Source organism: Rhea pennata, chromosome 3, assembly GCF_028389875.1.
Source record: "Rhea pennata isolate bPtePen1 chromosome 3, bPtePen1.pri, whole genome shotgun sequence".
NCBI classification, from domain to species: domain Eukaryota; kingdom Metazoa; phylum Chordata; class Aves; order Rheiformes; family Rheidae; genus Rhea; species Rhea pennata.
In genome coordinates, this window is record NC_084665.1 from 121,925,558 (window position 1) to 121,949,018 (window position 23,461).

At 38.9% G+C, this 23,461-nt stretch overlaps 1 protein-coding gene across 5 annotated transcripts in view; it reads right to left on the reverse strand.

Annotated features, from left to right (window-relative positions):
• Positions 1–23,461, reverse strand: part of ITSN2 (intersectin 2) — an 85,915-nt gene that overhangs the window by 3,479 nt on the left and 58,975 nt on the right. For 3 of the 5 annotated variants that reach the window (XM_062573212.1, XM_062573216.1, XM_062573213.1), the window contains 13 exons: positions 22,915–22,979; positions 21,780–21,946; positions 20,942–20,987; positions 20,631–20,752; positions 19,480–19,573; positions 18,234–18,425; positions 4,899–5,020; positions 3,674–3,780; positions 2,832–3,015; positions 2,417–2,515; positions 2,088–2,255; positions 1,333–1,545; positions 252–373 (listed from right to left, as the gene is read on the reverse strand). In XM_062573212.1, the coding sequence (XP_062429196.1) occupies positions 252–373; positions 1,333–1,545; positions 2,088–2,255; positions 2,417–2,515; positions 2,832–3,015; positions 3,674–3,780; positions 4,899–5,020; positions 18,234–18,425; positions 19,480–19,573; positions 20,631–20,752; positions 20,942–20,987; positions 21,780–21,946; positions 22,915–22,979 (1,701 nt within the window). Of the gene's footprint in view, positions 1–251; positions 374–1,332; positions 1,546–2,087; positions 2,256–2,416; positions 2,516–2,831; positions 3,016–3,128; positions 3,193–3,673; positions 3,781–4,898; positions 5,021–9,117; positions 12,812–18,233; positions 18,426–19,479; positions 19,574–20,630; positions 20,753–20,941; positions 20,988–21,779; positions 21,947–22,914; positions 22,980–23,461 lie in introns of those variants that run through there. The other 2 variants (XM_062573214.1, XM_062573215.1) reach the window with 2 other exon arrangements.

The following is a 23,461-nucleotide window of genomic DNA, read 5'->3' on the forward strand; positions in this document are numbered from 1 at the left end:
CTACTCTTCTGTACAACTGTAGCATCTAAGAGTAGTAGACGTGGATCTGGGCTCCACTGCAATAGCTGCTGGACAAGCAAAACAACACGAGAGAATATTGCAATTCAAGTGAGAGTCAGATGAGTTTATTTTATAATTGAGAAGCTAAGTCCTGTTTTCTGAACTCAGAACTCCCCAGTTTGTCCACTGGAAACATAAGCTACAGCCATATTCAAAAAGTTTAATCTCAGAGCTGCATTTCCACTACTCACCGCTCATTGATGTTGTCAGTTTTCAGTGTGTAAACTCTGTCAATGTGTGATATGTGAAAAACCGGTTCATCGCTTGAAGGGTCTGTTGGCAGTTTTACTAGCACTTCATTAAGGAAAACAGGCTGAAAGAAAAGCGAACTTCACTGTGGCACTGCCACCCTGACAATAAACAGAAACACTACACGGATGTTTACACACCCTGTTCTGCTATATGGAAAAGGAAGTCTTAGGACACAGAAAGAACAATCAGATCATTGTATAAAGATGTTAGAAAGGACTGAGAGAAAAACATAAATTTTGGCAATAACCCTTGTCTTCCTGGGTTAAGAGCTTTGTGAAGGGGGTGGCACTGCAACCACAGTTGCAGTGCGGATCTTGGAAATCCTGCCCTCCCAGAGGAAGCTCAGTTACCCTGCCTGGAAGCAGCCTTGACACTAACTTAGCTTGGACTCACTGGTCAATGTTCTTGGGATGCGTGGACACACATTAAGGTTTCACAAAGTGTGGCTCACATCACTGTTTACAGTCCTAAACAAACACCTGTGCTTTCAGAAAGCGTAAGCTTGCTACACCTTTTGCTGTCTTATAAAGTCTAGCTCAGCTGGTTAGAGCATGGTGCTGCTAATGCCAAGGTTGCGGGTTCAATCCCCGTATGGGCTACGCTGAGGGTTGGACTAGATGATCTCCAGAGGTACCTTCCAACCTTGCCATTCTATGATTCTATGTGTTACCGAAAGTCAAACATCAAAAAACTCTTTTCACGCGAATCCAAGAACCTGCAAAAACTTAAAAGCTCCTGTTCCTGAACATCTCAGCTGCTCAGCAGTGTTATGCCCAGGTACGAAGTTATTTCTGTCCTTTCACACAAAGTGGAAGGAAAGGTTTATTAAACAAAGAGCCCGTCCTGTTCACCGGACTGAGCCAAATAACATTGGTGCGTGCTGGCTGCCAGTTCATGCCTGTATGACAGCAAATAATCAAAAGGGCTGGACAGCTAATCCCAGCAGACAAAACAGCATTCCTCATCAGATGCCAGATCCCACTGTATAAACATCACTGCTGAACCTCTTAATTCACTCACCATTTTGTACATTTTGAACTGGGAGTTAGATTTTGGGCTGAACAGTTTATCTGAGCTGGAAGAGACAAATTGTTTAACCATGTAGGTGAGAAGCAGGAAGTCGTTGAAAAGAAAACCATACAGTTCCTTATTGCTCTTTGCCTTGTACAGCTTGCCGCTGTGCAGGAGTTTCCGTGGTCCCAAGCAGTTCGTTAGGGAGTTGAAAACTGGTTGCTAGGAGAGAAAAAAATCCATTAGCAACAGCGAGTTAATACAGGCATTAGTTCCTGCTCATCTTCACAGTTCTTTACACAGTCAAAGGACAGTTGTTACACCTCAGTTGAGCAGTTTGAAGGCTGTCCTGAAAGGAGTACCCTGAGTACCTTGGAGAATCTGGCCCTGGGGGTTTCTGGGCCCTTCTTGTGCAAAGAAAACCCTAGGGAGCACATTAGGAGGAATGCCACGTAGTCACATCTGACACAGCCCAAGGGCAGCCGAGGCAGTACTTCAGGGTTGGGAGTTTCCGTTCATTTAACAAGCGTAAATGGTATCGCTTCTAAACATCAGCATTTCCCCACTACCCAAATCATACAAAAAAAGATGAGGGCTCATTATATTATGGCTGTGAGTAGAACTTAATACAAGTTTCTCTGCCAAGCGATCAGCGCTGGATCATGTTCCAGTGACAGATGTGAGCAAGCATTCCCATTTTTCCCCATCTGACCTTTCCAATATGAATGGCAAAAGTCTGCAGTGCAACGCATCAACGCAGTTACCTCAGCAAGACCTTCGCACTGGACATGGGACTGTAGCCATTCCAGCCTGTCTGAGTTCTCCTTCTCACGCACCCCTTCGTTAACCTGAGAACAGAGCTCCTCTGCGCGCTCCAAGGCAAGCTTGAGATTACTGTGATCTGGGTGATTTTCTGGCGTATTCTCTAAAATCTGGGATGAATCAAAAACCAAGATCAAAACAGAGGTAAGCATAGGTACTCTTTCTCTGCACTGTCACAAAAATCCTCGTCAATGACGTGGCTTTTTTTGCCATTATGACAGAGATCAAACTCAAAAGCATCCCCACACAAGATCTCCCTTACGGTACTCACACTCTTTATGAGCAGAGGGTAGCGTGTTATTCTTTGCATAGGTTTCAGAAGGAAACTGGAGAGAGGCATTCCTTTGCAGCGAGGGTCCAAGGCGAGTTTCTGTGGTGCAGTTCAGAGATTTAACAGAGACGCTGCGTTACTCATCAAGAAAAAGATGCCTCATTGCACTGAAAAGTGCCTGATCAAAATTAAGTTTTTCCAGACATTCATTGGAGAGAAAGGCTGATATGTAATCATAAAGCACAAACGCACAGAGTTGCCATGGTCACCATAAAAATACTCCTTGGAAAGTTCTTACATATTTTTTTTAAAGATTTTATTCTTCTGGAGTATTTTGATCTGGGTGATGCTGGTTGGACAGGTTTTTGAATTGGTCTTGTCACTAAGAAAAGGAGAAAGCTACTGAACCAGATACCTTTAAGAAGTCTTTGAAATCAGCATCTTCATCAGTTTTCTGCTGCAGCAAGGAAGCTCCATTCAGCTGGCAGCTGCAGAACCGAATGTAGGCCTGCATGTGAGCGAGTTCTGCTGCTAGGATGTCCCCAATCATCTGCACTGGCATTTTTTCTCCTCCGGTTTTCTTACGCACTCGCAAAGCTCTAGAGAGGAAACAGATCACCATCCAACTTTGTTGGGAAGGCTCTAAGGTCTCGGTCAAGATCCTTACAACACCCATCTCTGAAAGGATGCAAGGCTGCGAGGTCAAGTCCACTAAACAGACTGCTCCCAAGCAGAGCACGGCCCAGCCTCAACCAGGATGGAGCTGCTGGCACAACCTGCTGAAATGAAACATCTGCCTGATAGGTCTAGATGACTACAATTTTCCTTTGATTTTTTGGGGGGAAATTGGTATTAATTGCTATATTTGACCAGCATCCCATTTTAATAAACTATTATCCACTTGATAAAGTTTATTTTTAGAGAACAGAAGGTTGTTCTGCAGAAAACAGGGAAGAACAGCTCCAGGACACACTCTTTCTGCAGGCTTTATGTCTAAGACACTATATATGTGTGCATCTGTTCTCACTGTTTATTCTTGTCCCTCGTGTTACAGCTCCTTCTTAAGGAGATAGCCTGAATGCATTTAGCTGCTCTGAATGCACACGTACACAGGAATTAATAGGCAAGGACAGAAATATTTGCTATAAAACCAGAAAACTTCCTGGGGAACAGAGTAAGAGAACAAAGATGAAGAGGAAAATACAGAAGTTTTAGCGAACTCCTATTTAGGAGACACAAATGTGGGTAACTACTCACTTCAGTAACTTTGTATTTGACATGATAAGTTCCTTCCAGTTAACGAAGATGAGCCCCATCTCTCCTTCTGTGAGACAGCCTGAATCAGCCATTGGCTTCTGGAAAACCTGCAGTCAAAGAATCAGGAAGGTGAACAGCTCTTCACAGATGAAGGCAGCTCACTGTCTCTTCTTGTTTGGGTTAGCAATAGTTTTGCTCTTTCAAATGCTGAGTGTCCAATTTCTAATGAAAACTCAAATCAATACCTTACTAGAATCATAGGATCAGTAAGGTTGGAAGGCACCTAGGAGATCTATCACTGTTTCTCCTAAGTATGTGACCTCAGTCTGGCAGTGGCATCACTGCCATGAAGCAGTAACAAGCAGCGAGACTTGCAGGCTGACTTTACAGTGCAAGAGCATGCCATGATATGAGGAGGAATTTCTTCCCTGTGAGAGTGAGGGAGCACTGGAACAGGTTGCCCAGAGAGATTGTGGAGTCTCCTTGTCTGGAGATCTTCAAGGCCCACCTGGATGCAACCCTGTCTGACGTGCTCTAGGTGACACTGCTTGAGCAGGGGGGTTGGACTAGAAGATCTCCAGAGGGCCCGTCCAACCCTAACGATTCTATGATTTGAGAGTCACATGCTACTTGACTTAAATGTCAGTCTCCACCCCTAGAACAGACATAGTTAACCAGCACGCAAAACTACACCTTCCTTCAGGGCAATGCCTATGGATACTAGAATACATACGTAATTCAGCCTATCTAATGTGTTTAACACTTCACAACACAGTTTTATATAAAAAGGTCAAGCTTAATTCTCAGGACCTTTCCAACGCTGGCATTCTAGCGTTGGCCAACCCAGGCCAACCTAGCAAGGCAGTCTTGCTTCCAGCAATAAAATTGGAGATGAAGGCAGTCAATAAACTTTCATGGTACTTTCGTAACTTATTTCATGAACGTATGCAGCTTTGCCAGAGCAACCGAGCACAACCCATCACCTTAAAATTGAATGTTGGCCTAAGCTCTAAGAAAAGGATCTGGAAAGTAGGGAGGTCCTTTTAAGACCGCTACTGTAACATGATGGACAAGCATGTAACATTCAGAAGAAAGGCAGACGCTCATGCAACACCGCTTTCTTCCTCTAGCTTTTCACATTTCTTAAGAATTGCTTTATGGCTATTACTCAGTAGGACAGAGGTGCTGTTTTTCCAAATGTGTTCTCATGTCAAAGACATCTCACCTCTAGGACAAGCTGAAGATCATCCATATACCTTTCTTCGGTCTGAATGAGTTCATGAATGTAACCCTGTCTTTTCCTTTCCATTGGCTGCATAGTGTCAAGGCTTTGGAGATCAGCGCACCCTACAAGAAGTAAGCCAGTAGTTTAGGTCCCAGCTCAAGCCATCAGATCTGACAAGTTAAACAAAACTGCATCAGCATACACCAACCCGAGGATCAGACTGTATGCACAGTGGTTCTTTTTTAAAACTCTGCCCTAGCAGTAGGTTTCAAAATCTAGTGACATAGCAATCAACTCCCTCCCAACTTTTAAATCTAACATTTCTGTTTCTTCAAACATGCCTTGTTCTTGTCCTGTGATATCAGATAAGAATTCCTGACTTCCCGTCACTCCATCTCTCTCGTGACTTCTCTCTTCTCTTTTTCTGCAATACTGTTTTCAAAATTGTGACATTCTCTTGCCTTGTGCAGTGTCTTTTGTGAGTGAAGTAATCTAGAAAGCGGCTGGTATTGGTTCGTGACATTGCATCTTTAATCTCCATCCTATTTCTGAAGTATTTTGACTTATTAATTTATGATAAAACCCACCAGTGTGAATGTGTAAACTTGTGCTGCATAATTTTCAGTTGCCTGACTTCATAGTTGTATAACCTTTTTCTAGTTTAGAAACAAAATCAGCCACAGATGCATTGACTTATTTTCTATGCATTAAGTATGGATAATCAAAAGCATGCACAGGAACACACGGACATCTAATGACACAAAAACTGTTTTCTATGATAACATGCAGTGCCTGCAGTTTCATACTACTTACACCCTTTTACTCTTCTTTGTTCATTAGTAAACGTGACAACAGCATTTGAAATTTAGTAACTGAATCAAAAACTGATAAAAAGCAAAGTGAGAAAATGGTGAATGAGTCTGTTTAGATAGGCAAAGGAGCATATTGAAAGTAAAACTCTGGTTTATCTGTTAGACATCACAAACTAGTCAACTACTGTAGAGCAGCAGAAAAAAACATAATTAAGGAGTATTTTAGAACATTATACATGTATCATATGATATGACAGCACCAGATTTTAATAAAATGTGAACTGTGGATTTTTTGGAATAGCAGGAAAAAAAGCAGACACTTATTTAGAGCAGTTATTTCTAGAGGAACTATAAAGATACTTTTTGAAAGTCTTTTTTAAAGATTTTGAAAGTCAGTATGACCTACAATATGCAGAGTTCTCTATTATCACCCTAACACATCTAGCATATCAGAATGTGATTTTCTTCTACTGGCTGCTAGTTTTTAGATTTGTTTGTGGGAAGACTGGCCTAAACAGTGAAATGAAAATGACTTAGTAATACATTTGTAAGAGAAAACAATGAGACAAAATGAAAAACTACCAAAAAACAAAGCCAAGAAATACTGAACGTTTGGCTAAACTTGATTCAACTGTGCCTTCATTTGAACCTCACGGATTTGCGTTCTTCCTGTAGGACAGGCACCAGGCTGCTTTGAAGGAGCAGAATCCTTCAGCAGAAGAGAGAGCCACATTAGAAGGACATTGGTCAAATGAAGTTTTATGGTAACATCCAGAGTATTTCAATAGCGACGGTAAAAAAGTACAACAGTAAAGACAATGGCAAGGTTTAAAATCAGGATTTTTCAGTTCTATTCTGTACCCCTCAGAATGACCACAATTGTAAATTTTCTAAGAACTGAAAAAAATACTACTTTTTATGAAGCTATCTGGGATTGCAGCTCTCCTGATGGTGAAGAACACTGCTTCTGGCTTTAGTTATTCTCAAAGTTACAATCAGGCCAAAATTAGAGGACAAAAATGAATAAAGTTACAGATGAAAGTGATTTCTATGCAGTTTGGTATCTCTTAATCCATCAATATGTTTTGTGGCCGACGTGTTCTACTCCTGGATTCCAGCTTGATTCTTTAGTGTGTACAGGATTATTTTCAGTTCAACTGGTTCCTAATACATGAAATTTTAGGACTGCCTTGGGCTTCCACAGTAGCAATATTCTATTTGTCCAGATTTAGAAACCTTAGCTTTGACCACGTGATCCTCTCTTCTACTGCAATGTAGAGTCCTACAACAAGAACAGCAAAGGACTGAAAAATCCAGCTCCTGTCACTGTTTGCTTGTAATGCAGCTGTAGAGCAATGCAAAGACTTGTACTTGTGCCTCTCTGATTCTCTCTACTTAAAGCTGAAGCAAACTTTGGAAGGAAGACATGCCTTCTTGACATACCTATCTAGACCTGATTTTAAAAAAGCTCAGCATCAAATGCAAAAAAAAATCTCAGTTAATTTAACTGGCTCCTGCACAAATCTTGTATTTGGACTTTAAGGTTTTGGGATCAATGGATGTATGCTACCCTGTGCTTAACTAAGCAGCAGGAAAAAGCCCTGAATGTTGATTAGTCCAATGATAGCAGCATAGCATATTCATGGGATTAATTTGGGCACTTGGATTTAAAAGGAAGACGAGACAGAGAATAACGCAACAATCTCTACCTCCTCCCCCCCCCCCCCCCCCACATTCCTGTCCACCTCTTTCCTTGCAGCAATTCTGGCACTCATCTGACTCCTAGGGGAAAAAAATAAAAAATAAAACGAGCAGCAGTTTTCTGCTGTTCTGCAGTGAGGAATGTGCGTGGAAGTAGTAGGATTGCCTTTTTTGGCAGCAGAAAACCATCAGTTTGGCTTCAGTCTTGCAAAACCTCATCTCAAGCTCCCCATGCAGCTAATGGGAAGGGGCAAGCACTTCCCAGAAGCTGCGGAGGGGAATCTCACCTGCCCCTCTCACCGAGGGGGACACACCAGGCCGGACTAACGACCTGCCCTGCTCCCTTCCCAGGGCAGCCTCTAATGAAGCAAAGCGTGGGAAATCTGCTGCCTTTGAAACTCGGGGCAGCCACCCCAGCAATGCCTCCTACCCCCAGGTACTGTTCACGGTAAAGCCTGCTCACCAAGGTGAGGAAGCAGCTACCTCGCAGCGGCAGCGTAAACTCCCCAGCGTGTTTTATAAGCAGGAAATCCCAGTCTTGAAACTGTTTAAGATTATCCTTCCCTTTCCAAATATACCTTAAGAAGAAATATTTTCTTCCTATTGACATAACTAACCCCGCACAAAAAACTGCAGGGAAAGTTTTGTATTCCAAAGATCTCTGCAGGAGATTCAAACGCTTGAAAAACAGAGGAGAAAAGAAAACCTTTTTGATTACTGACATGTTTGGGATTTGACATCTGCAAGTTCTAGGTGAAGAATGACACTTTCCCATGAAGAAAATAGAAAAAACAAAACAAAAAATCTGCTTTCTTTGAAAGACAGATGAACAAAACCTATCACCATTTCCAAACATTTTTTTCCTTTTCCTTTGTTTTTTAAAAAAGTGGGTAAGTGAATTGAAATTCTTGACTTAAAAGCTTTTCAAGAGAACAGAGTTAAAAACACATAGATAAAGGACCATCAAAGACTCCTGAGATCTGCTTGGGCACTAAGCGATTTGTCCATCTCCCCAAACTCAATGAACAATGAAAAATGCATTAAAAAAAAAAAATGACAGCAATTTTTAATCTGGGAAGCGGTCTTGAGCCTCAAGCATGAGCTTCAGCACTTTCCCTGAAGGATCTGTGTGCATCCAAACAAGCCCAAGAGGCATCACGGCTTTGCGTCCCTAACAAAGGCTACTTAGGGGCAGAAGTGGCCTATGGAAGCCGCTTTTGTAAGAAGTTTTTATTATTATTATTTAAGCTCAAACTAGTTGATATGGCTGGAAAAAGCAGATAAGGTTTTGAGCTCATGACTGTATTACTAGGCTACCCTTTACAATCTCTGCTGGCCACATAAGGCAAGTTAACTTGAGATGTCCTCCCGTCACTACCTGTAGCTGTAATAGTAGCTGCTGTGCCCACAGCTTTCCTGAAAGCGGTGAAAGGAACCAATTGAGCAAATTTACTCCCATGAAAAGGCTGGCTTCTATCACGCCCTGGGAAACAATTTGCAAAAAATTTAAATCTAACCTCCCCAAACCAATATATGCAGTCTACGCTCTCTACAACAACAGAAGGAATTTATGATTCAGTTTTCATGAGGTGAAAAACAAAGCTGCTCTGTCCTGGGCAGAGTTAACACAATGCTTGTACCAAGCTATTTCGATGGGGGTAAAAATCTCCCCAGATGAACAAAAAAACCACAACAGACAAACTAGATCCTTTTATGTGTCCCTTTAATAAAATACATTTGCATAGTTATCTTACAACTTCATTTAAAACAAAGATGAGCAATTGCCTCATGCTAAGCATAGCCTGCATTTGCACGTCTTAACAATTTTCCCCGAGCATTCGTACTCTAGCTTGAAAAGAACAACAAAAGATATTTTAAGGCAGCACACACCATTACGTAGCAGTTTATTAGTTCATTACATTAAAGTTGCATTATCCTGTAGCAGCTTTCACCACCACTACAGGCCAAGGTTTGTCAGCGTTCCTATGATCAGACTTATTTACAGGTGTTTTCAACCCGACTCAAAAACATCACACGGGGTTTTGACCTGACAAAGGAATAAATACTCGTTCACCAGCAGGAGACGTTTCAACGATCAGCATATAACTTTAAAGGAGTTTTATGCCTCTTGTGCTCCTAGCTATCGAGTTCACACTTGACGTGGAGACAGCCCGGTGCACCTGCACAACTACTCACGTGCCCCAACCCCGCGACCGCGTCTGGGTGGTGGCACAGGACTTTCCTGCACGGATCCAACTGCTGGGTCAGGAACTCAACTTTGAAAGTTCAACTTTTGCAGGCTGTTAGTCCACTAAGCAAACTACACAATTGCAAAATTAGGAAACATTCCAGTACCAATTCTTGTGCATTTACTGCATCACTTATGTTTTTACCTCCAATTACACAACAGCCTCCATTCACTGGTGGCCCACAGGAAACAGTATTAAGCAAGTAACATGCCGCAGGCAACATCATACTTTGCTTGCCTGACTGGCTTCAGTTTTAACCAACTGCTAACTTCTTGTGGCTCATTTAGACTCAGCTTTTGACGAGGGGCCATCAGTTTAACTAATCTCCCTAGTTTTCACTTTGTCCTTAAAGCAGTTTCAAAGCCAACCATCTTCACCCTAGCAAGTGATGAATGTTTTAACACCAGTTTTACTTAAGTGGCTGTGATGACAGCTGAACTTCACTCTGCGAACTTGTATCAGTGCGAGGGGGGATTGTACACAACTAAACACTAATTAATATTTTTAAAATAGAAGAGTCTGATTTAAACTCAACTTCTACTAGCTACACCTCTTCACTGATACTTTAAATCTTGTCTTAAACACATCGCAGCATAGCCTTTCCTATTGATAGTCTTACATATGTATACAATTTTTTCTGTACTGATGCGCGACAGAAGCACAGAGCGCTCTGGTGTCTGTGCTCAACCGTGTATTAGGCAGACTCCTGCAGTAGAGAAAAATACTGGAGGCAGAGACTCTGTCTCTTTCTATCAGTGTTATTAAAACAGATTATCATCATGATTGTTTTTACAGTTAGGGAATTTAGAGGGTACTCAGGTAATACTGAAACACTAAAAAACTGTGAAAGCTCAAAACACTTAGTTCCAATGCTCATTAGTTCAAATTGAAGGCAGCTGTTTTAATACTTATTATTGTTCATATCCACATACCCAATTATAGGGCTACTTGTGTGAAACTGTACAGGATATTGTCCCTAGTTTTCAACTGTAGCATTAAAGAAATGGGTAAAACATCAGTGCCTTTAGTAAAAAGCCATAAAACTATTTCCTAGAACATCTCAGACAGGGCGTGAAGTTGTTTTTCATTTTTCAAAGATAATTTGTAGCAATTTGGCATTGAAGGAAAACTGTCACTGAACATTAGGAAGTCAGTTTGGCTCAAATCCCATAGGTTAACAGTGTCTTTCAGAAATGGGAAAAATTCATCATAATATCATCTAATTATATGACTACAGTGAGTGACTGCTTGATGCCACTTGGGTAGTATAACACACCTTTAGCCTGTATTATACAGGCTTTCAAAGTGCTTCAAAGAAGGCAATTTAGGGTGATTAGCATATTTTAGTAAAAATACTTAAAAATGTAGTTTCAGAAGGAAAAGAAAATTAAGTTAGCTGGACCACTGCTACTTGAGAAATTATCTAGCACATTATTTGCCTACAATAACATTGTTTCATTCGATAACAAAATACTGATTTAGACAAAATACATCCAGAATAAAAATCCATTTGTAGTTTTATGTAGGCACATTGCTGTAATCTGTATTGCACAAAAGATACATCTCTGAACTATAGGGCACATACACATTATCTGATAAAGTATACTAAATACATACATTCCATTCTTTCTATAGAACTTTTGGAGAAAGGCTTTTAAATCTCTGCAATTGGATTAACATTTTCCCAATAGTACCGTCACAATATTTATATATAAATATATATATATACATATATGTATATAGTAAACGTATAGTAGTTTGTAAACATTTCTGATTGCATAAGCCACCTTTGTTGTTTCATTGCCAAACTCAGGAAGCCAACTAAATTAAATATTTTGTCTACTAGAACTCTCCTTTTGTTACAGAATTAAAGAACTGTTTTACCAGACAGACGGTCTGCTATTAAACTAATCCTTTCATTTAAAGGGGTATCAGGACATAATCCTGAAGCCCTGTTCCCTCCTTCATGTACTGTTAAATTTGGGCACCTTTAACTGCACTGTATTTCTAACATGACATAACTGTACCTCATTTTGAGATGAGAGTATAGGTCCACTGTTCAACCCAAATTCTTTGCCTTTAGCTCCAGGTGTTAGTGTTTTTTTTTTTTTTTTTTTTTTTTTTCCTGATAATTTCCCTTTATGAAGGTTACCTATATATTAAGCTGCTAATTTGTTTAACAGAAAGAGCAGCAGCAGCTTTCAGATACTGGTTGCTCTGAGGGACTGCAGACCACAGCCAGATAAAAGCACCATTCAGGACTGTAACCGTTCAGCACAGAAAGGGGCAGGGTGAGGGTCTAGTAGCACAGAGACTGTACAGTAACTAGTATGTTCACTGTATGCCAAAATTGAAAGCAAAATATGAATTATTCAAATAAAAAAATAATTTGAAGGAAGGTTGTTTAGAAATAGGATATACTGATCCAAAACAACCTGAAATCCTTCTATAGTACTACTGTAAAGGAAGAAAGAAATTGAAACATCCTCTATTCTACTCTGAATATTCCTTTCCTCATTAAAAGGGGTATTTAAAGGCTGGACTGTATCAGATCTAAATCTTAGATCTTGTGGCATATTTGTAATCACAGTGACTGTCAGCAGCATAGACAAAGTAGGGTTTATCTTCTGGATGAACCTCACAGGCTGCCAATTTTAAAAGCTCAACAAGTAGAAGATTAAATTAAGTCCAATAGAGCAATAATCAGTGAACATTTTAATTTGCAAAGTATGAACATTACAACATTAGAAGAACACAACTACCCATTCAAAACAGTTCAGATAAACTGTGCAAATAGTGGGTCTTTGTGTGTCTGCAATCCCACCATGCAAACGATAATTTGATAGGCATGCTAATGATCCAGGCTTATCAATAAGAAAGAAAAATACTAGAGGGAACAAGAACGGACAGCAGTGAAAGCCACACAAAGACCCACTATCCTTTCTGCTTTTACAAATTATTTGCAACTGTAGACTGTAAGAAAACCCCCAAACGCTCCTAATTTCTTGACTGGATCTAACATTCAAACGAAGAAAAAGGATTGTGTCAGAGATATTTGAGCAGAGCTGGCCACCCTGCCACCTCCACGCTACAGTCAAACTTGGATAGTGGGTCTCTGAGGTGCTTTCACACTGGAAGACAACATTGGGTCCTAAAAAAAACAAAAAATGAAGGATCAAATGAACATAAATTTGAAAAGTGAAACATATGAGTTCTACGGACAAAGACAGAACAACATCAAAAAGGTCAGAAAGGAATGACTAACATTCAGCTTTCTGAAAACAGACTGCATGCACTTCTACTCTTGCAATTCCATATTTATAAACATAATTGGTATTAATTACTCATGACCAGCCACTACAGACTCTCAGCAAAACACTGTAGCTAATTCACTTTAAAAAGAAATAAAAAAGGAAGAATTCTGTTACGTAGACTCAACACCCACGGTCAAACTCTAGCTTTGTTAAAGGCAATGGCAAAATTCCCTGAGATTTCAACAATATTTCATCTTCCTGGAAAATTCAGAGAAGAGGATAGAAAGCAAAGTTGTAAAGAAAAGCCTCACCAGAACGTATTTGTATCAGCACATAACATTAGCCTGCTCAATTCTATTCAAAGCATGAAATGAAACAAAACTTTGTCTCTACTAAATGTGCATCCATGAAAAGTGAGGAGTAAGTACCATGACCTTTCTCATAAGAAATGAAGGTTTTCATGGTCTAGAAGCGGCCCTGCTAAGTCAGAGTTTAGGTGGATGTACAACTCAGACTGCAGCTGCATATGCTGTGGACTGTTCTCAGAAGAGAGGACTGCAGACCCCAGACTTTCAACCTGGAGCCCTTAACAAGCTTAAAGTTCACCAAATAATTCTTTTTAGAAATACAAAATGACACTAAGAAGTGAAATAACACTATTTCATGTACTAAACATACATAAAACATAAAATTTCATATTAGCTTCCTGGTAAAAGGAGTAAAATTATGGAAACTTTTAAACTAAAGTCTTATAAGGAAAATAAATTATTGATCTTCATATGTTAAAAAGACAATGCAGACCTGCAACACCTAACTGGTATCAACTCAAAGCAACTGGTATCATAAACTTACTACATAATCATGAAAGAAAAGTAAATTAACAGTAACTAGAATCCTTCAAGATGCGTTGTCTATATAGACATCGAAATTCATGTGCTACAATCACATCAATTGAGAGGATCTTTTTTTTCCTTTCTTTTTCTTCTTCTTTCTTTTTTTTTTTTTTTTTTTTTTTTTTTAATATTAGGAACATCTGTACAGCATGCATGCATTCTCATCTGTCCTTAAGCTCCACCCAAGTGGACATGAACACTGGTGCATGCTTCCTGCTCCTCAGTTCCTCTTGACTGCAGAATACTCCTATAGCAGTAAGGACTCTGAGAAAGCATGTGTGTGAAATGTGCATGTGATCACTGGAAATTAGGCGCTCTCTTCTTTGAGAGCTTGTTTATGCGCACTTTTCAATTCAGATGTTCCCAAGCAGCACGAAGTTCACTTGGAAGCAGGTCAACTTCACTAATTAGTCAGTTATAGACAGGAACTACCATGCTTCTGATCTTTTGTGCATGGAGATGAAGAGCCAAAGAAACTTTTGGAAAGGTAATTCCATGCTACTTGCATAAGGACAGAACCTGCCTCATGTCTGTGTAGTATGTCTCATCTACAAGTTAGGTTTTGGAAGAGAAAAAGTATAGGCAGATCTGGTGACTGAGGTGAATTTTACTATAAACATCAAGTTTGTACCTAAGGAAGTTCATGACTTTGCCATACATACGCTGAGAACAGTCTAGGGAGAGAGGATCTGCTCCCAGTCCTCCCAGCCTGACCAACCATCCTTGCCTAAGGCCATCTGCACAGACAGACAGACAGCTCAGCAGGCAGGCTACACAGGAAAAAACAGGAGGTGCTCATTAGGTTATGGAGACTACCTGCAGGTTGCATCTAGGCACCAGAAGGAGTAACTTAAGATGCCTGATAAACTTCAGCAGAGCTTGGCTGCAAAAAGACACAGAACAGAAACAGTAACTGTGCATACTTTTCTGTGTATAAAGAACTGGTACAATGTTTCAGCTTTAAGAAAGAGCAGTATCACCAAAGGAAAAGAGGTATCAGATATCAGTAAGTCAAAGCCTTTGCACACTTAGTATAAGTAAGTGCACCAGGCTGAGTTTTCCGAGTGAGTGAGTGAGTGTATGTAAATCTCAGCTAGAGAAAACACAAGATAAAGGCTCTGGCTGGTTCCATGGATAAGATGGCAAACTGAAAAAAGAAGGCATCTTACTCAAAAAGCCAGCAAACAAAGTGAGAGAAGGCTCTAAAAGCAAGTTTTTAAGGCAGATGAAGACTGGCTCAAATGATGAAATTATCTCCAGACTAGGCCACTGGGAAGAACTGTGAAGCACTAGGTGCACCCCACTTACTCAATGCATACTCCTTGTGAAGAGCTGGAAGAAAACTTACTAGACATGTATCAGACCAATACTGTTAATACACAGAAGATCTGGCCTCGAAGGGTCTAGCAAGAAAAAGAACACTGTGCATATTCATTTTAAATCTATAATGATATACATACATATGTACGTATATCATATCTACATATGTATTAAAACTTCCTGCAAATCTTTTTTTATGCACATCAGCATGATTTCTCTGCAAACTTTAGAATACGAGCTAATAAAATGTTGTTACAACATGAGTAACTCTACCCACCACGACAATTGCTGAGTACATGACTCAAGTATTCCACGTTCTCTAGGTCACCAAGATTTGGGTTGTTTTTAAAAGTCCCGTTCAAAGAACTGTAAAACCTCTCACTGTTTTCTTCTTGCAGAGACCCTATGCCAAGAGATCCAACTATAAAAACAACAAGAAAACAGTCTTCTTGTCAGCACAGCTTATTTTGTTCAGAGAGCTGCTTATGCAGCTTAAGAGAATCATCTTGGTGACATAAATTATTTATTTGCTAGGGAAGTTTGCCATTACTGCTCTAACTAGTAAGCCCCAGTAAAGATTCTGGGTACAAAGGCAGTCCATATAACAGAGTTTAAATTCAAGGGAAAAGCAGAATTTTCACAAGCTGCAACTGTTGGCATACACCCAATCTGCCTGCGCCCTCCCCAAATACCATTACATTTGGCTGGCTAGAACAGACAGTGAGAGAAACTTCCATTCTTCAACAGAAACATTGTAATACTCAGATTAACAATTCTTTGAAATATAACATTTTAAATATTCATTTTTGTCATATCTCAAAGCTGGTCTCCAGAAGGCCACAATAACATTCTTGTGGGAAAATTCCTCAGTGATTTCTCAAGAGTACAAGTGATAGTTTCTGTATTATGTTTAAATAAGTGCAAAAATATTCTATAGAAATCAAAGGAAGTCTGAAGGTTCATTTAAAACACACTTAGATGTTTCTTTAGTTATGAAAGCTATAGCATTAAGCTAGTACTATATCAGCGAGACTGACTAGCTCAGACTTCACACTATATGGAAGCAGATCAGCTGACCTGAGCTGTCACAGAAATCAGTGCAACTGTGTTTGCACCACACTGGAGCTGAGCTAAAAAGCCATGCTGGATTTGAGCTGGCTCCGGACAGAATATTGTTGCTTCTTCCTGAAGTTTCTAGATGCAAATGTTTGAGTGTCACACGAGAGTGGCAAATTTTAGCACCAGGTGGATAAACAAGTTAGCTAATCGCAAATACTCAGAGAATTCTGGAGGGTTTTTAAGCCTATTCTTCTTTTACTAACAGGTGAACTTTCCTAATTAAACATCAATAGATCTGCTTTGTAGAAAACAGCTTCTTAAACAGACACAAGTGCTACAGCAACGTAAAGAGCACAGAGCACATCTGTTCCTTGCTGACCGTCACTGGCTGACCTTGTCAACGCACTTTCAAAGAAAAGCTTTGTTCACGCAGCCACAATCTGACTGGAAAAAATATTTTAACTCAACAATATTAAAATGACACATCAACAAATGATGAGAAGAACTTAATCACCACATCAAATGTTTCCAGTTACAACTTGATCTTGGCATTTCTTTTGTTGAAAGTTAATAGTATGCGTAAACATCTCGCACTCGCCATGTTCAGCTACCTAACTCTAAAGGGAAATACACCTGGAGTGATAAGCTAACATCTGTATCATTTTTTAAAATTTGGCATTTTAACACTCAAGATCAGTCACAACCTTACTTTCATAGCCTTGCTGGATTTATAATATGCTCTTCAAAATTGAGATTCCCTCTGTATCTAAACAAAAACAACTTTTGAAGGATTTTAATGATGTAGGTATGTCTAATTTAAGAATTTTAAATTTGATCCAAATTCAGGTGTTTTGACATCATAGCCATGGTGGTCAGAAGCATGAAAAAAACAGTGTTATGAAAAACGTTAGCACAGATGTAGATTAATTGAAAAGAAAATCTCAGGAATGGTGCATACCATATTTTAACCATGTACATTAACGAGCTACCCAGGCAAAATACCATTTAGATTGTAAAAATAAAGTATCTTCATTAGCAAGTTTACCAGTACTTTTCTAACACCACAACTATGCTGACAAACTCTTCAGTGCATATTATCCCTTATGTACAGGCTATTACAAGAGAGGTTCAATCAGACTTCTGTTTCTTCTGCTTCTTTTATACTGAGACAAACACAAATGCCAATACATGTAATTTTATGGCAACAGCTACTGCTCAGGGTGAATAACAGCTACTGCAGGGCTTGTTACACAGATCAAGAAACTTTTACATGAAGATATATTCCCCAGTCCCCAACTTTATGGGTTGACTTAAAAGCTGATTTAATCACAGTGCCCCAGGATGAACAGCTAAGGGAGTGAAAGTGGTTATTTGTTCCAAGGGGCTAAAAATTGTATGGAGGAGAGGGAAAATCAGAAACCTTTATGCTGTTTATGTGCAAAAAAGGCTGAGAAACTTTTGACCTTCAGACAGGTGTACATTCTAGCGTTCAATTCTCAGCCTGCTCCTAACGATCTTCAGCTTTTTGTATGCTTTGGTATATACCAGGTTTCTCAGAATTGGCTGAGAGCAAGATAATTTGGCAGCCAGGACACAAACATTTATCATGGGCTAGACTATTTGCTAATGCTAAAATTTTCCTTATCAGTTCAGTAGTTAACACTACTGAATTGATAAATGCTTTTTTAATGTATGTAGAAGATGAGTATATCAGGCTTTTTTTCATGTTTTATGAAAACCAAAGAAGATAAAAATGCCTATAATATAGCACAGTAGGCTTACACTAACTGGAATTTATCAAAAGTTATCAAATATCAGTATCTTTAAAGGAAGCTAAATGCCTACCAAATCTAATATTTTAGCTCACTTTAGCACTCTGCTATTACGCACTGGCTGCTTGGTAAAGTGCTGGTTGTTTGTAGATGAAATAGAAAAGTGAATGCATGAAGTACCAGTAAATTCATTTGAGACTTGGGACACAAAGCAAAATAGCAATACACCTTTGAAATACATTAATAAAATGCTTTTTAAAAAAATCGTTTCTTACACTGCTGACTTGGGTCAGACTCTGTAGTCATCTTTACGTAGTTTGAAGGAAAGAGACCTGTCACACCATTGATTTCTCCTTGCCACCAATCAGCATCATCTTTGCTCAGCACATTAATAAGCTGCCCTTTTGAGAAACTGAGCTCATCTTCATTGTTTGCCATGTAATCATACATTGCTATGACTTGACAGACTGCAAGAAAAAGAAATTGGCAGAAATACTATTGTTGCACAAGTATTAAGATTATTCTTGAGTATTTAACATAACCACAGGAAAGAAACAACAATTTCACTGACACTGTCACATAAGAAAATAAACAGATGATCTTATATTGATATGAAACTGCCCTTTTCTTTTACCCATATTATGAACTGGGTCAGAGTAATGTTTTCCTTTACTTCCACTTTAGGTGCTTACATGGCAAATAGATTCAGTTAGTAGAGCATCCTTCTAAACATTTTAAAATATAAGCAAGTACATTTTTCACTCTTCCACGGGCTTAGTAGAGAAACTGCGTTTGATTAGTTTATAGGTGATACTTAAGATAAAAACAGGATGGAGGACGAGGGGAAACCACGGATATCCAGGAAGCTGATGTATAAGCAAACTAGAGCTGTGGAGTCAGCACAACTTAAGTGTGAGGAACCAAAAAAAGCTACTCTCTTCTGTGAAATAATCTCATACCGATAACCTCATGGTATCCAGCCATCCAATTGAAAAATACTAGTGGAAAAAGCAGTCTTCTCTCCCTCCTTACAAAAGAGTTTGTCAGTGATAGCTAGGTTTCTGTAAGACTTTTGCTGGTACATAGAAACAAGGACTTTAAAGAGAAGTGTAGGCTCCTGGAAATTCAGAGTCTTTAGGAGTGCATTTAGCAAAATTAGAAAGTTCTTGCCATAGGAGATGGACTGCTGATCCTCACAGATTTCTGAATATAAACATCTTTGTATGACTGAGACTTCTTGCTATAAGGTACAATAAGGAATATATGCAGGATCTCCCACAGAACTGTTCTGATTAAGAAGTTGTGAGATTTTACCTTTCTCAAACCTCGGTAGTATCTGAATGTATGTGTCTGTCAGAAGTCCCAGATTCTGACTAGGGCGTCTACACTCCCCAGTAACATCAAAACAAGGTACAGTCATTAAGTATACCATTACACTAATTATGCAATTCAGCTTATTATTTAAACAACTGAAACAGTTATGTAAAATATTCTAAATGAAATATAAACAGTTTTTTTCACCTGAGGGAGCAGCAGATGTTTTTTCACTGCTTGGACCCAATAATTTCACATGGCTGGCAGGAAACCATCCCTTCTGTCTCTTTTTACCTCTCGCCTGTAAATGTTCAAAATGGTTATTACACAAATAAGACATACTGAACAGTTTATAAATTGGAAAACTGCAACAAGTATCTCACACAGCTTTGCTAGCAAAAGAAGTTGGTGTCCCACTATCAACTAAATATAAATCTGAACAGGTAAAAATTAGGCTAAAAGGATTAAAACAAACAAACAAACAACCAAAAAGCAATTCAAATAAATCTACACCGTAATATGTTCACCTAAATGCGTACGTTTAAAATTTTCAAGTGCAGCTAATAATGTTTGTGCACAATTTGATAGATAGGCTGAACAGTCCCTCTATGGAAATTGTGCTTACATATAAAAGCGTCTATAATGAGACATCCAGATTAAAGGTATCAAACACCATAAGTTATTTTTCAAAACATTGACTCTATTGTTTGATATCACTTTCTACCTGGTACATAGTATAACTAAAAACAACTTCCTCTTTTGCTCTGATACTTTTTACATAGAGGAAAATAGTAACAGAGATTTAAAATCATGATTTAAACTTTTCCATTGGTTACAAAGATTAAAGTTACCAAGGCCAAGATCCATGGGCCTCTAAAATTCAAAATATCAACCGTAAATTAAGTAGAATGCTGCGTAATACAGTGCCTCTAGATTTAGGACTAGACTTTCACCACTAGATGGAAAAAGGAGAAAAGGTGGGAATGGTAGTCTTCAGAATAAACTAGTTTCCCTCTAGCTTCTAAAGGTTCTTGCTCCTCTATCAGAAGGATTTTACCACTCAACATTTTATCAGTTAAACCCTACTGTTTTTATTAACTGACAACATCCCTCCCACTTCCACGTGTATGATCATTTACAGTTTCACTATTTTCTTTTCATGACAAAAACCCCAAACCCAAAACCAGCAATACAAGGTTTATTTAAAAAGCTTTTTTCAAATATGGTTTATACAAGGTGAAAATAGCTCTCTAGCCAAGTTTTCAAACATTATGCCTTCCCTCTCCCCCCCCAATTAAACCAAAGACCACCTCATTCCTGTTCATAAAGTTACCATTATTTCTCCTTCAGTTAATTACCTGCAACTCTCCTTGCCACCATCCACTCACATTTTTCTTCAGAATGAGTATTAGCTGGCCTGGAGCCAGACTAAGCTGTTCAGTTCCTGACGCAGCATAAGCAGTAGTAACTTGAGCAATTTCTGAAAGAATATTAATTGTACATGTTATTTTTTTCATTATAGTAGGAGCTAGATCCACAGAAATAACCTAGTACATACCTCGCAGTTAAGCACATTAGCCACCATTAAACACTATTGTGAATCTCGTTCTAAATGTTTGTAAGTACTTAAGAAGCAGTCCTAAATATTAAAAAGTTATCACACACTTACCAGGTTTCTTATTTACTGTTCCAGTTTTGCCAGCATTACTAGACCCCTGTAATAAAGACAACCATCTTTTAATGTGCAATGTGAACAGCAGAATCTGCACCAGTTTTAATTCATGTGCACTGAAATTTTCTTTTGCCATAAATATACCCTCTTGCCTGAAAAAGGGAGCATCCTTTTATCTTCTTCCAGTAGAAATAGCAACAGAAGTGGCATTAACTCCAACTTCACATGTCTACCTCTAAATTTGCAGCCCTAAGCTCTCTTTGGCTGAAAAAAAATGGCACTTGTAGGCCTGATTCAGGTGGTCTATTTTAGATGTCTGCTTTATAAACGAGACTAACTTTGCCCTAATAGTGCCCAATTCTTCCTAGTAACTATTTAGAAAACCCGATCACTAGTTTATAAGTAGATGTTCACATCCAATCAGGTCAAAATGATTTCTTTCTTAATCAATACATTTATCTCTAATGCAGTGCTAGAGACCTATAACTTCTGCAAACTGATCAGGCAAAAAACAGGTTTTACTTGTGGACAGAAAAGTATACACAGCTCTTTATATCTGTATTTAACAGAACACCATGATTCTGTGCAGACAGAAGCAGCGTGACACTGTGGCTAGAACACTGAATTTGGATTCAGGTGACCTGGGATCTATAGCCAGCTTTTTTTTTTTTTTTTTTTTTTTTTTTCCTTCTTCTCCTCCCCCCCCCCCCCCCCCAAGCACTTTAACCTCTGCTGGAAAATCCTTATGTAAGAGCTAGATGTCAACAACAACAACAATATAAAAAACAAAAGAAAGCATCCCGCATTAAGTAAAAAACTCAGAATAAGGACTCACCTCTTGATCCTTTGGTCTGACGTAATTGGAGGGAAAGATTCCAGTTCTGTTGTCAATGCTCCCTGTCCACCACTCCCCTTCTTTCTGAGTCACTAGTATTTCCTCACCTTCCACGAAAGTCAAGTCACCAGGTTCAGAGCTCGAATATGAATAGAGAGCAACGTACTCTGTACAGACAATATATACAAAGAAGGAGACAACAGCTTCAGCTAGGAGGACAAAAGCACATCAGATGCAGGTAAAGGTATCAAGATGCAAGTAAAGGTATCAACATTCATCAACATTTTCATAACATGGAGCATGTCTAAGCAAGTTTACATATCAACCTACCCGCTCAGTCATAATCATCTTGCATGCTTATAGCTCTGGCTTACAAAGAAACACATATTCCAGACAAACATATTTGCCATAGTTAAGAGTTACTACCCTCTGAACATCCAAAAGATCAACAGAAACCAGTAGACCACAGCTGGAGAATTGTTGTCTCCTGCATGAAGCTTTTCATCTTAGCTCCATACTTCATAACAATTATTTATATTATACACCTACATCTGATTAAATACATTATTATCTGATTAACATAGTAGAGATGAAAAACATCAAGTGGAATTAAAGTGTAATCGTGAGCATGGAGAATATAGTAGATTAAAAGGCCTAGAAAGCACTTCTCCCAAATTCTTCTCCATTAGTATTTGTTTTTTCTACTCTCTACTGATTCGAAAAGAATGGTCCACACTTAGGAGACTAGCAATCTCTTCTTGGGTCTCTACAGTATAGTACAGTACAGTAAACAGCAAAAGGAAAAGAGAAGTCAGCTAACAGGTATGAGACATACTTTAGTTTTCAGAAATATCTATAGCTAGTCACAAATTAATGTGTGACCAGGAGTCTTAAAATAAAAGAACAACATAAAAACCTTCATACTCCCAAGCCTCTGCTCAACCTGAATTAGTTATAAATTTTACCTACGTTCTTATTTTAGGATTTTTGTAACAGTAGCTTGATATTTGCACTGTATCTTTCAGATAAGCATTCAAAGACTTGTTCAGATTTTCTTTATACACTCAAGCTTAATCACATGCCATTACACAGAAATAAATTGTACCATTAAGTGACATAATCCATGCAGCCTTACCCTCTCCAGCTGTGTAAGACTGTGCATTAGGCTTCTTGTTTATAGCAGCATAAATAGCTTCTGGTCTGCAGGGGAAAAAAATGAGTAAATAAGAAGGCTGATTAAGAACAAATGTCTTCATTAGGATGAGACTGAGCTCACTTCAGTTGTCTCAAAGTTGGCATTTTTTCTAATTAAAGGCTACCCTGGCTCTCAGCTAGTGACGAGTATTATTGATATTTAAAATGTAGGTGGAACGCAAGAGCACAGCCTCCTCCTCTCCTCAGTATTGTGATGAAGGGCAAGAAGATCTATTCAGAGATTATGCCATCCAAAAGCAGCACAAATGAAAAATTTTGTCCAAAAAATCTCTCGTTTCAGAGAATTTCAAATAACTTCTATCATAACACATAATAAGATCAATTCACACATAATGGTGCAGTCATTCTAGCACTAACTAGTCTTTGAATTACCTAAAGTTACCTATGGCATTAGAATAGACATAAATATCTTTTCAAGTAAAGAAATACACTACTGTTTCTGGAAGATGTGCCTTAGGAGTTTATGA